General features: G+C 46.3%; 1 protein-coding gene across 1 annotated transcript in view; it reads left to right on the forward strand.

Annotated features, from left to right (window-relative positions):
- Positions 1–13,162, forward strand: part of Sorcs3 (sortilin related VPS10 domain containing receptor 3) — a 617,283-nt gene that overhangs the window by 189,871 nt on the left and 414,250 nt on the right. The window contains 1 exon segment of the mRNA XM_032892177.1: positions 9,757–9,824. Within this exon segment, the coding sequence (XP_032748068.1) occupies positions 9,757–9,824 (68 nt within the window).

Here is a 13,162-nt window from a genome sequence, read left to right on the forward strand (position 1 = left end):
TATCTATCTATCTATCTATCTATCTATCTATCTATCTATCTACCTATCTATCTAATCATCTATGATCCCTCTCTATCATCATTATCTATTACCTATCATCTATCAATTCATTTGTCTATCTATCTATCTATCTATCTATCTATCTATCTATCTATCTATCTATCCACCCACTTTCTTATAAAACAAAGTAGGAAAATATGCATAATGGCTGTGATACTGATTTCCACCACTGGCCATGAAGCCACAGTTGGTGAGCCAGCTCAACTCTTTTCTTCAGCCAATTTCGCGTTTCCTTTGCCCTTAGCCAGCGCCTCAGGTGTTCAGCATTTCAAGCTGGCAGCATGATCATATAATCCAAACCATCGTTCCTGAAGGCTCCGAGTTCTTAATAGTTTTCTTTTATTACTGTAGTCTCTCCCATTAACTTTTACTTCAGGACTTGAAATTAATTAGAGGATAATATCAATTAGAGGCTTTGGACATCATTCTCCTTGGGTTCAGTTGTACAATAGCATCCATTTCCCCTTGATAACGGGAACAGATCACCCCAGATAGTAGGTAACCCCTTCTTTGCCGGGGAGTAGCAGGAGGTGAGACAGACGGATAAAAGTTGAAATCTCCAGTACAGTGCAACAGATGCTTTGTCTCATGGTGATGTGCTGTAGGAAATGTAAACTGCTCTATCAACAGAGCTTAGAGCTGGGGACATGAGGAAAATATTGTGTGACAGCTAATAGCGCTTAAGTAACCCTGTTCTTGGCTCTTGATTTTCAAACCTCGTAGAAGGTAACACCATAATCTCATGCAGGTTTGGGCTCCTGGCTGTGTTGCCACTGCGTCTTCAGGACTCTTCAGGCCTTGGTATCGGGACAGCTTGCTTCTGGTAGTCAGGTCTAGGTATTGCCAGTAAACTCCACAGACCCCTCTTCATATGCAGTGGAGTGAGCTCCTTGTTGGAAGCCAAGCTGTGTGGGGCATTGTGACAGTGAGAAGAGCATTGGGGGACGAAAGGTTTTAGTTCTGCTACAGTTGATGCAGGAGGGGAAGCGGTTTCCATGACTCGTTGCCGTCTCTCCAGTTTGGGAGGGGTAACTGTAGCCAGCCTGTCATCCGGTGCTACATGGAGGTTGGGCTTGGTTGGCCTCTTGTGTTGGCAAGTTGTATAATCGGATTCCCTCTTGGTGAGGAGGCCTACCAGCTGAGACAAAGCCTCTTCTGTCTGCATCCCAATGGTTTCTTACAGGTCCCTCCAGACACTCAGAGGCGTCGCAGACACATACGATACGGCTTCAGCCAAGAGGCATCTGTGTACCTGGTTTCTGAGAGTCTTCTCTCAGTAAACACCACTGTGTTCTCCCAAGACACAGACCCCCCCATGCCAATTTGAGAGTCCAGTCAGGAGTGGTTACCTTGCTGAATTGCTTCAACCTGAAGCCTCATATCGACAGTTTCCATGCCTGAGTCTGGTCTCTTCTTTCTTAACACTGCCTGATGATCCCTGACATCTCTAAGTGATGTTTCCAGGTCAGCCTGGCCACTCTGAGCTCTAAGCTCAGATACCCAGCTTAGTGTGTGGTTTGCGTTTCAGTGTCTCTGGGGCATCTCGAAGGTACTGCTCAATGCTCAATGCTGATCTTTCTTCCAAACTCTCCTAGGGTCCTCATCTCACACAGCAATTCCCTGCTTCCAGTGTCTCAAGCCCAGATGATGATGTTTTCTTTTACTAAGCTCCCTTAATTATACCTTGTTATCCGGTTCTCAGTGAATATTCTCTGGCTTTGTCCTCCAGGATATTCTGATTCAGCCTCCTCTCATTCTCTTCCCTCTTTGCCTTTGCTAAGGCTCAGCCCACACCGTGTTTCACCTGGGTGGTTACACTTGGCTCCAAATTCACCTTTGTTCCCTCACCACCTTTTTGCATAGCAGCCAGAGCATCCTGTTAGAATTGAAATCTCCTCTTTATGTCTCCAGTATCGTCCGGTTTGACTTAGCCTAAGAACCAAAGTCCTTACAGTGGTTCAGTAAGTTCAGTGAGACCTCCCCCTCCCCCTGCCCCCAAGTCCTTTCTTGAATTCATCTCCTAGTTCTATTATCTCAAACCTCCCAAGTTTCCGTAATCACCCTGGAATCTTCTGAGCAGACTTCTGCCCCAGGACCTTTGCACCGACTTATTTATCTATCTATAATGTTTATCATCAGGGGTACACATGAACAGCATCACCTCTCACCTCATTGAGAAGTTCGTGCCAGTTTGCTCTCAAAGTCTTGCCTGGAGTTCTATTTGCTTTTCCTGCTTTGAGTCCTCCGGGCCATTCTGTCTTGTGCTTTGCTCGTGATCCTCCTGCTTGGCATTCTCCACCTTCTGACTGTTGTCATTGGCTACTTGCTTGTCTTCTCAGAGTATAAACTTCGTGAGGGCAAAGAAGATGCCTCAGTTTCTTCTTTGCTGAATCCCATACGGAGTGGGTTAATGAAGGAGCAGCGAATGATGGAGCCTAGAAGTGGGGCCTGTCAGTGGTGGACTGTGGTACATTTCAGAAATCTCAGCTTTCCTCCTGCAGTCTGTAGGATGAGGAATGATCTGAGTATCACATGGAGGTTTTCTATTAAGCCCCCGGCATCGTTACCACCTGAATGAACGAGGGAGAGGGCCTCACAGTTTTTCAAGATGTCACACATCATCTATGTAGTGGTGACATTGCAATCTCTTTGTGGTAATTCCTATTGTAGTTATTGGAGTTCTCTATCCTCCAGACTAGACTCTAAACCCACGGTAGGCGACATCGCCGTTTGTTTTATTCTGCGCGGGAAGCGGGTGCCTAGACAGCCTTGGACAGTGAAGTCATTTGGGATCTGGATAAAGATGTGTTTCCATTCCCTGGAGGCTGAGGCTCCCCCTTGTGGGGGGAGGTGCTGAGCTGCACAGTTATGCTGGGACTTTAAGGACAAGCTTGCAGCATTCCTGAAGAAGAAGTTTATGTTCAGCGTCTCATTTGCATTCCGTGGTTAATTGCTCTTGGTAAAGAAAACCAGCAGGTCCCTGCTCTAATTAGCAAGGAGAGAAGAACTCTCTTGTTGGGGCAAGGGCGGGGTGGTATAGTTTACTTTCCGCCCTATTCCCCTGTGGTATTATGAATTGAATTAAGGGCTTTGGAAATGTTCCTCCAATGAGCAGTGGACCTAGCAGTATCAAGGCCACCCCTTTAGAATTCTTTACGATAGATCCTCACTAAGTTGTCCATGCTGTTCTGTCCTCACTGGGAAGCCCAAGCTGACCCTGAATCTGTGACCCTCCATCTCAGCCTTCCCAGTAACTTAGCATTAGAGATTCACGACACTGCCCCTGCCTGTCCTGTATGTTCACTTCTGAGCACCACGCTCTTGGTCTGAGCCAACAGTTCCTTTAGTTAAAAGGCTCCAACTACAAAGAAATGTAAGGAGATGAAAATGCTCATTAACGGATTGATCAGCACATTCTATGTGAACGCACACAGAATCACGCTGCGCTCTTTAGAGCTGTGCAGCCATTCCATTTAATTGAGGAGGAAGGGAAGAAATAGGAAGACAAAAAGGAAGAAAGAAAGGAAAAGAGGAAGAGAAAAGGAAGGAAGAAAGGAGAGAGGATGGGAGGGAGAGGGAGGAGGAGGACAGGAATGTAAAGGAATCGGGCTTTCAGGGAAGTTTAATGAACTAAAGTAATTTTCCTTCTGAGTAAAATTTTACAGGCATTAAATGTTCTCACTCCACCGACTGTGCCTCACAGCCGAGAGTGTCTAAGTGATTTATGAATTTGCAGATTATGCATTATCCTTTCAGAGGACAGGAATTCCCCTGGGGCTTCCTGCCTGCCTCTCTGAGCTGAGCTGGCTAGAGTGGCCAGGTAAAGGCAATGGTTGGATCTGCATTCTCCTGTGTTTCCACTGGACTCCGGAGCAATGGGCATTTTTAAAAGGTGGTTAGCAGCTCTGGAATCGCAATTGTCTCCCACCAAAACCAAGGTGTATCCCTATCCATTGCTCTGCCCAACAGATCATGTCCACAACGTAGCCCTTAGGCTCTAGGTAAAGGTGCACGCCCCTTCCACAGAGCAAGCATGGGATGATGAGATACCATGAATTTAGAGGATTCTTAGATGCAAAGAGGCTACAGTTTCCGAGCCTGGATGTTTGATATGTGAACAGAATAGAAAGCCCCTTACTTCAAAACTCTCTGGCAACCTTGCTTAGGGTCTGGGCTCGTTAGTTCCAGTACAGATGATCCCGGAAGGCAGCAGGGAAAACAGACTCTGGGGTTCAGGCCAGTAGGAAAACACTGCTGTTTTAATCACTTTGTCTCGTGCTGGACCTGGCAGAGGGTGGGACTAGATGGGTGAGCGAGAGAACGGAGAAGGAGAATGACATCGGTTGCTGGTGTTGTGTGTCTGTGGCTTGCATGAGCCTCTGGGAACACCAGAAGGCACGAGAAGTCTGAGAATGAAGACAGTAGACGTGGGTGGGCAACCAGGAGAGTACTAAGGCCAGCTATGCCTTTTACTGTTCTCGTATCATACAGCGACAGATTTACATGTCTGTATGCTTCTTTCTCACTGGGTACTATGTTCTTCATATGCAATGTACTACCCTTCTTCTTTTATAAAACACCCCCCTTAACTCACAAGGACCCCACCAGGTTATTATTTCCTTCTTGTTCTTCGACATGTATCCCATGCCTTATTTCCTTCTCTAAGAAGGATGCCCTTGCATAGCACCCAATGCATGGTTGGCCCTCCATTCCACAGCCAGTACACCCTACCTCTCAGCTGTTTGCTACTCTTGGGTCTGCTCCCCTATCCAATCCTCTATTCGTTTTATCCACTACAAGTTAAAGAGACCTGAAGTAGGTGAGCAAGCAAAGGCCATTGCAATGAATCAAGATTCTCACCATACATGAAGCCCAGCATTTACAGCCCTTCCTCCATGTGGAGGCTTGGCTAGTTACCGTCTCTGGGTGTAACCGCTTCCTCTTCTCTGTTATCTCTACCTCTCTCCAATGTTCGTCATCTCATCTCTTTATTGTCTTGCATTTATAATTCAACCTAAGGACCTTGGGTAGTGCCTGCCATGTGCGAGGCTGTGTGCTCAGCACTGGCCATGCTGATGAGCTGAGATTTTTTTTTCACTTCAGAGAGATCACAGTCTTACACAGAAGACGGGTATACATGGAAGTCACACTGACCCTAACAGGGCTCCAGGGGATGGAGGAACCCAATGATCGTCTAGGGATGTCAGGTGCCACTTTAGATAAGGCTTCTGTGCTGATAACTTCATATGTATGAGATCCTCTGCTCTATTTAGACACACTTACGTGAATTTCCCTCATATTTTGTATGTATGCATGGGTGCATACAGCTTATGAGAAGGGGAGAAGTGCTATTTATTCATGAATTATTCCAATTGATTTTCATTTATTCTATTATCTGAAATCCTCCACGGATTTTAGCTGGTTAGGTCAGAAATACTGAATCGACAGTATGTAAGGAACCTTTTTCTCCTGGTAGTTTGTCTAGTTATTTTTCTCTGCATGCCCCTCTGTTTCCTATGTTTTATTCCAAAAGGAAAGAGAACCAAAGTTATTGTTACCTCCAGGCCCTGAGCTGCAGCTTTCTCTCTGATTTCCAGAATTTAGCTGGTGTCTTTCCAGTTCTAAAAGGTGTTCAGTAAACATTCACAGAGTCCATGAATGGATGATGAACACCTTGAAGGTATTTTTTGTTCTCTCTCTCTCTCTCTCTCTCTCTCTCTCTCTCTCCCTCCCTCTTCCTTCCTCCCTCCCCCTCCCTCCCTCTCTTCCTTCCCTTCCTCTCTCTCCCTTTCTCCCTCCCTCCATTTTTCCTTCTGTCCTCCTCTCTCCCTCTCCCTTCCCCCATCTCTCCTTAACATTAGCCTTGTAACACTGACCACAAAATATCAGAGCAGAACTAAGGCTGACTTGGGGTCTGGTGGGAACCTTGCCTCTGGCCAGCTGAGGGACAGGGGTTTGCTTCACCTTGCATGCCTGTCTCCTCGTCTGCGAAATAGAGATATAATGTCTGTCCTGCCCCCAAAAGTTTGATGTATGTATGAGATTCCCAAAGTTGAGCTCCCTTTAACACTCGACCCCCGCTTTGCTGTGTTTGTACTTAGCTGCCATGCCTATTCTTCTAGAGCATCGGGAGGTGCAGCCATGGCTCTGCAGTCCATCCGTTGTATGGACGGGATGTGTTCTCTTTTTTCTCTGATCTGGATGCTTGCTCAGCAGTCTGGAGCTTATTAGGTGGTTTGCTGTGTCGATGTTCACTCTTCTCTGGTAATTTCCTCTTTCCCTGAGGCTGTTGAAAGACTCTGAATGATAAGCGATGCCAAGGACGGAAGGCTTGTTTTCCTTCACTCTTGATTTTGTTTGCTCGCTGCAGATGTTATAAGCCTAAAGGTTACATTATCATCTCTTCATGGCTCTATTGATGTTCGTCTGTGCTGGGCTCCAAGGGAAAGGAAATTTCTAGCTCTTTATATCATGTTTTTTGACCTTTCCTTGGAGGACACTGGTGGGACTATTCACTGCTTGGTTTATTAAATCACATCTATCCAAGTCAAAGGAAGGACTGCATGTCCGGATCAGGGTCTCACTGTGATGGAACGGGTGGCAGCATTTCAGCATACAGCTGGCAGAAGAGTTGTGTCTTTCTCAGTTTGAGCTTTGGGCTGCCCTAGGGAGCACTCTGGATACTGCCCAGGTTTTACTCAATCCAACTTTCTGGGGGGCGAGTCTAGTAAATAAACAATTACTAAGCCTGTTTTTCTCTCAGTGACTTTTAGCTTCAGCATTACTCATGGAACTCAAGGAGCACCTTGGAGCACTTAGTCAAGTCCAATCACTATAAAATATCTCTCATGACTTCTGTGGGTCTGGGCAGGCAGAATTCTGGGAAATTCCACCAACAACATCAATATGTGTTGCTGGCTCAAGAGCTCTTACTGTGTAAGAACCTTCAAAGTGCTCGGCCTGGTTGTGAAGAGAACATAGGGGCAAAGCATCCACCTTCAAGTTGTTCAGAGTCTCTGTGAGAGGGCAACCCGTGTAATACCCAGGACCTCGGGAGATTGTGATAACGGGAAAATAATATGACTCAGTTTGAAACGACACAGAACTTCGGAGGAGAGAAAGCTAATAGAATAGTCCTGAGAGGCCAGATGAGGAGGGTGGACTCTGGTTTGCTTCCAGAGCAGCAGGCAGAAGGTTCAGAGCGACGAAAGGACAGTCAGTGGTGTAAGAATGAGGATGAAGGAAGCAGAGATATGAGCATGGCTGAGAAAGCTGCAAGACGCTAGGAAAAGTAGAGGACAAAGTTTGGAAAACTAGAAAAATGACCAAGAGTATGTTTGGGATGTGTTACGGAGGACCTTAAAATGCCAGTGTCAAGTGTCTGGGTTTGTGCTTGTGTAGAGACCACCAGTATCTACGTTAGGAGAACAGATAGAACTCCCCTACAAGGGAAGCAGAAATAAAAGCCGTAGAATGATATGTTGGTTAGCACCCTCCAGTTAGCAGGCTCAAAGCTAAGAACTGATGAAAGGAACTCATTAGGGAAAATGCCCATGAAAGAAAGCAGACAGGACCTGGGAAAGATGGGTGACTCCTGGATCAAGCAGCAGCCTGACCTCACAGAGAATAGTCAAGTCAGGATGACACAAGGAAGGCTAGTCAGGGCTGCCATGCAGTTCTGAGCAAAGTAGACTATTAGTGAACATCAAAGTCAGTGTGATTCTTCATGGGCATTGCATGTCACCGAGAAGGGAGTATGCCTTGGTGTCCCTATTGTCCTTGGTCGTTGACTGGAAGCAGCCCTTGGGAAAGCAGGGAACAGTGACTGCTGCTACATGCCTACCGTGGTCTTCAGTCAGCAGCGTGGAGGAATGGTAGCTGATCAGGCCATAACCCTGAGGAGAAGTGGAGTGACCTGCCTTGATCTTGCAGATCCTGTGATGGTGACTTTGACTTCTTCCTGGTTGTATTGGTGACCTTCTTTTTGCAGGACTTGTCATGGGTGCCCACAGGTGTTTATGATTTCACGCTATGACTTTGATAATGGTTACGTGGGGAAAAGGAAAGGCAGAAAGCGCTGCTGTGTGTATGTGTCTGTGTGTATGTGTGTGTGTCTGTCTGTCTGTATTCATATTCAAAAGACAGAAATTATATGACTCATGCTATATATCTGATTGAAAAGAATAGGGATAAATCCTTAGTCACTGGAATTAATGAAGACTAAACCAGTTATGAGTGAGAGGGACAAGGGCTACCAAGTGACCCTGAAGTATAATGTACTGTGTATGTTACATGTTCCCTGCTTTTGTGCTGCAGTGACATATCATCTGTCTTGGAAGATTTTATAATTCCACATGCATCCATGCTGTTTCAATAACTGAACCTGTGAGAAGCCCGAGGTCTCCCTCTTTTATAGAGAAATTGAATGTCCCACGTCAACCTTGCATGGAGTCCTTTTGGCCCATAATAGGCCATGATCTCCTTCCTTCAGCTTCTTCCTGCACATAGGAGAAATGGAGATAGGGCTGACTGACCCCATGGCGTGCGAGATGAGAATAAATCTCCAGGTGAACACTTTGTTGTGAGTTAAGTGCCATAAACTGTTCAATATAATGGCTGATTATTTTTCTTAACTCTTAAATGGATATCTAGAATGGGAAAGTCTCATCCTGGAAGAAGAAATTAATTATCTCAGGGAGCTTTTAATGGCTGCTGTGCAAATGAGTTGGAGGGAGTTTAACTGTGGAATGGGAAGGGGCCGAGAAAAGCGAAATGAGATGTGTATTAAATTCAGATAAACACAATTACGTGCAACAGGATAATACATGGTAATACATGTATTACCAAACCTGCGTGTCGCTGCACCTAATAAAAGTGACGTGGGCACTTGGCGTTCTTGTAGACCAAACGCTGTGCTTAAGCCTCTGTCCAGGCACATGCTGGAGCAGACATGGAACTGTCTGCTACTCAGATTCTCAGCTGGAGAAATGGAAAGACAGGGACAGATCAGATAGCCCAGACCAGTTCTGGTCCTACACTAATCATAGCTGAGACAATTCTAGCTTTCCGGGTTTCCTAACTTCAACTGTAGTCAGGAAGAGAGTCCCAGAGTCTAGTGAAGTCCATTGACCTGCTTACTGTGAGCTGGGGGCAGTTGTCACATGATCAGTGGCAGACAGCATCAGGGGACATTGGGGACTGAGCCTGCTGCCATTCAGGTATTTGTGTGATGAAAACACAAAGTTGCTTTGAAGGAGTCGACCTAGTTCTCAGTCTTTTAGATCCTGTTTTGTACACCAGAATCTTTTTGAGATCAGACGAGGGGGGGTGAGGGTTCTGATCTCTGGGTGGCCTTGGTGGTGAACAAAACCAGCTGGCCTGGGCCTGACCTCGCAGAAGGACAGATGTGTAGAGACCACTGCTAGTGCTCAAGTAGTTCCTCTTGGCATGTTTTATTTAAAATGCAAAGCACTGTCAGGATTAAAATAAATGCTACCAGTTACTGGGAGGGGGGTGCATTAAATTAATAATTTCTTCCCCCTTGCTTGATCCTATAAGACTCCTCAAACTCAGCGGATAAATGCTAAGCCCTCCTCTGGGTGATACTAGATGTGTGTATTCTGCTACACAAACTAAAGTAAGCTTCCTTTTTCCCCCTTTGTTCCTCTTCTCTTCCCTCACCCCTACCCCTTGCAGGTCATACTGATCCTGACGAAGCTCTACGACTTCAACCTGGGGAGTGTGACTGAGAGTTCTCTGTGGAGGTAAGTGAATTAAGGCCATCTTAAAGCTGCCCTCCCTGCTTTGTCTGGGGAGAAACGTAAGCCAAGAGAAGACTGTTTCAGAAGGAATATAGGACTTGTATCTCCAGGGCCCTGGGTGTGACCAAACTGCTGCCTGCCGCTCTTTAGGACTGGCTTGCCTCTTGTGCAGCTGTCTTGATGTTTCGTTGCTTCTGCAGCCTGCCGTGTCTGAAGCAGGGCTGGTCAGAGATAGAGGGGGAAAAAATTCCCTTAAGAAGCAGAGGCCCTTGGTTAGGGAGACTGCTGCTGGCCCAAGGCATCCATCCTTGCACTGGTTGTGAATCTGGCTCAGGTGCGTCTCTAGCACTTGGGAAGCGGTATGGTGTTCAAGAAGCCAGTGGCTATGTAGACAGAATGGATTCACATCTGCCTGGTGGCCTTCATGCTGCACCCTTCTTCCCATAGAACGATACCGATTCTATTTCGTATTGCATTGTTAACACGAAGTATTATAACGAGTGAAAAGACCATTATCTTTTCTTTTTATTTAGTCTTCTCTCATACAATACATCCCAATCTCAGCCTCTCCTCCCTCCGCTCCTCCCAGTGTCCTCCCACCCCACCTCTCTCCTCCCCTTCATCCATTGATCCTATGTTTTCCTTAAGACAAGAACAGGCCTCCACTGATATCAATGGGAGACAGCATAACAAGGTGCAACACGGCTAGGCACACACCCTCACATCAAGGCTCGATGAGGCAACCCAGTAGAAGGAAGAGGACCCCAAGAGCAGGCAAGAGACAGTGCCCTCCTCATACTGTAAGGAGTTCCATGCTAAGTAGGCAGACCATGCATGCAGGCTCCACGATGGCCCCTTCAGTCTCCGTGAGCCCCTATGAGCCCCGCGCAGTTCGTTCTGAGGGCTGTGTTCTCTTTGCGTCCTTGATCCCTCTGGCTACTACATTCCGTCTTAACAGCTTTTATTAAAACACTTTTTCAGCTCAAAAAATTGATGTGTTCATTTGCTAATTTAAAAGAAGTTAAAACATTGGGCCCTAGAGAGTTCTGGGAATTGTATGCACTGTACCCCTTGTCCCTAAGAGGGTAAGCGGACAACTTGATGACCGTCTTGGGGCACATGATGGAGAAGGGCTGGGAGTGTAAGAGGACTCTGACTTTAGCTTTGATGCTGGGAATTCCTCTGGACAAGGAGCACCTGTGTTCAAACCCTTAGGCCTCCTTTCATATCCTGTATACCAACAAGCACATCTGCATGCAGGCACGCACCGGATAGCATCATCGGTTGCTGTGGCTTGGTTCTTTGCGCTGTGTGCTTACTGCTGCAAGTCCGGAGGACTTGTGCATTTCCCTTCATTTTCTCAACACTGGGGAGGACACGTCCAAAAACAGAGGCTACTAATCTGGCTGCCCCAGCACCCAATGCCATGTCCTGAGGGTTTCCTGGGGCCTTGTTGCAGGAACTCTGGAGTATGAGATGTCTCATTATCTGCCTGCAAGCTTGTTGAGGGCTGGTCAGAAGAGATCTCACTGAAGAGATCTCAGTTAAAGTTTTGGGGCTAACTAATCAGAGGGCAGAGGCCTGCCTCCTTTTAAATAGGTGGTAACCGAATTTTGCCGTTCAGTGAAAGTTGGCAGAGATATAAGTTATTTCTACCTCTAGCAGTTGAGAGCTAAGAGAATTCTCCTCACGCAGTTCTTCCTGGGAATTAGAGCTCTGAAGCCTTCCCTAAAGCCCCCAAACAGAGATGCTGCATGATACCATAAGCCTCACTCCTGTGCAGTCGGTTTGGTCCAATCACGAAAGCAGCCAGTAAATCCTGGCCTTATGTTTTGAAACACCTATGCTCAACACTCTGTGTTTTCGAAAAGGTTTGGCTAGTTCCAGGAACGGCCCGGGCAAATCCAGGGAACGTGGCCCAGGTGCTTGATGACACAGTGTCTAAAGTGGTGGAGCATTCTCTGAGGTGAGAGCTGCTAAGTGCTCTAATGGATGCAGTGTACGACCCAGTTGCTCCAGACACCCTGGCATCCAGTTGCTAGAGTTTAAGTGTGGGTTTGTGCACTGAGCGAACACTGGAACTTAACCTTTGCACACTTTACTTAGCCTCCGTGTATTAGTTTCCTGGGGCTGCCACAGCAAATGACCTCACATGGGTAACTTAAAGTCACAGACCCTTACTCTCTCTGTTCTGTAGTCCAGAAGCTTAAGGTAGTGTTAGGGCTTCACGGCACCTTGGAAACTTTGGCTTTAGGGAGAAAATTTTCCTCACCTCTTTCCATGTTCGGAGGCTGCTCACAGACCTCATAAATGCATCCCTCCAATGCTGCCTTCATCTTTACCTTACGATCTCCTGGGTCAATGCTCCCTCCTCACATCCCTGACCATGGCTCTGTCCTTCTATCGAGGGCCCCACTTGGATAACATGGGGTGGCTTTATTTCATGATCCATGGTGACATCAGCAAAGATGCTTTTTGAAAAACATAGTCTTGGGATAGAGTGTAAGGGTCAGGGCTAGTCTATGCTCTGTCATAGTCCACATCCGATACCACAGCTGTCTCTAAGATGCAGTTTCTCCGCATAGAGGCTTCGAAGAGTAAGAACAGACCTGTGCCCTTGGTAGGTTTTGCTTGTGGTTCTCCAATCACAAGCACCACATGGTTCCCTGGAGTGACTGTGTTCCTCCCCTTCTAGCTTTAGAGTCCCAGGGCTCAGGGAATACTTCTCTCCCTTCCCTTTCTGATTACAAGGCCCCCCGTGAGGGAGCCTTTCCTCTAGAATTTCACATTTCATTGCATGGTTACCTTCTCCTTTCCGGTATTCAATCGCTATTTGCCATGTTAAATATTTACTTATTGATTTATTTATTGCCTACAGACAACCACTAATGTCTAAGCTTTAGAGAGGGGGAGGCTTGTTTATTTTATTTACTTTTTATTTCCACTTAATGCTGTGCCCCCAGCACCTCAAGGGGGAGGGGTCTGACACTCAAAGGTGTTTAATACTTGTTTGCTCAAGGAATAAATTAGTGAGCGACTTGTAAGGATTAAATTGTAATGTAAAACCACTTAGGACAGTAACTGGTATGGTATAGGAAGTGCTTATTTTGTTGTAATTATTAATGATTATTAGAACCCAGCATGTTTCATATTGAATTTTGTTTTCATTATTGACTTTGCCTTTAGGGATCCCTTGCTGTAGGGTCTCATGTGAGGGAACTCCTAGGCCATTGCAGGGTATTTTCTGTGTCCTTTAGTAATTAGTAATGATCTTAAGGATTAAGACAGGAGTTAAGGATGGAGGAGAGTGTTCAGAATGTTGTTCCTTGGGCTTTCTACGA

Source organism: Rattus rattus, chromosome 2 (genome assembly GCF_011064425.1).
Source record: "Rattus rattus isolate New Zealand chromosome 2, Rrattus_CSIRO_v1, whole genome shotgun sequence".
NCBI classification, from domain to species: Eukaryota; Metazoa; Chordata; class Mammalia; order Rodentia; family Muridae; genus Rattus; species Rattus rattus.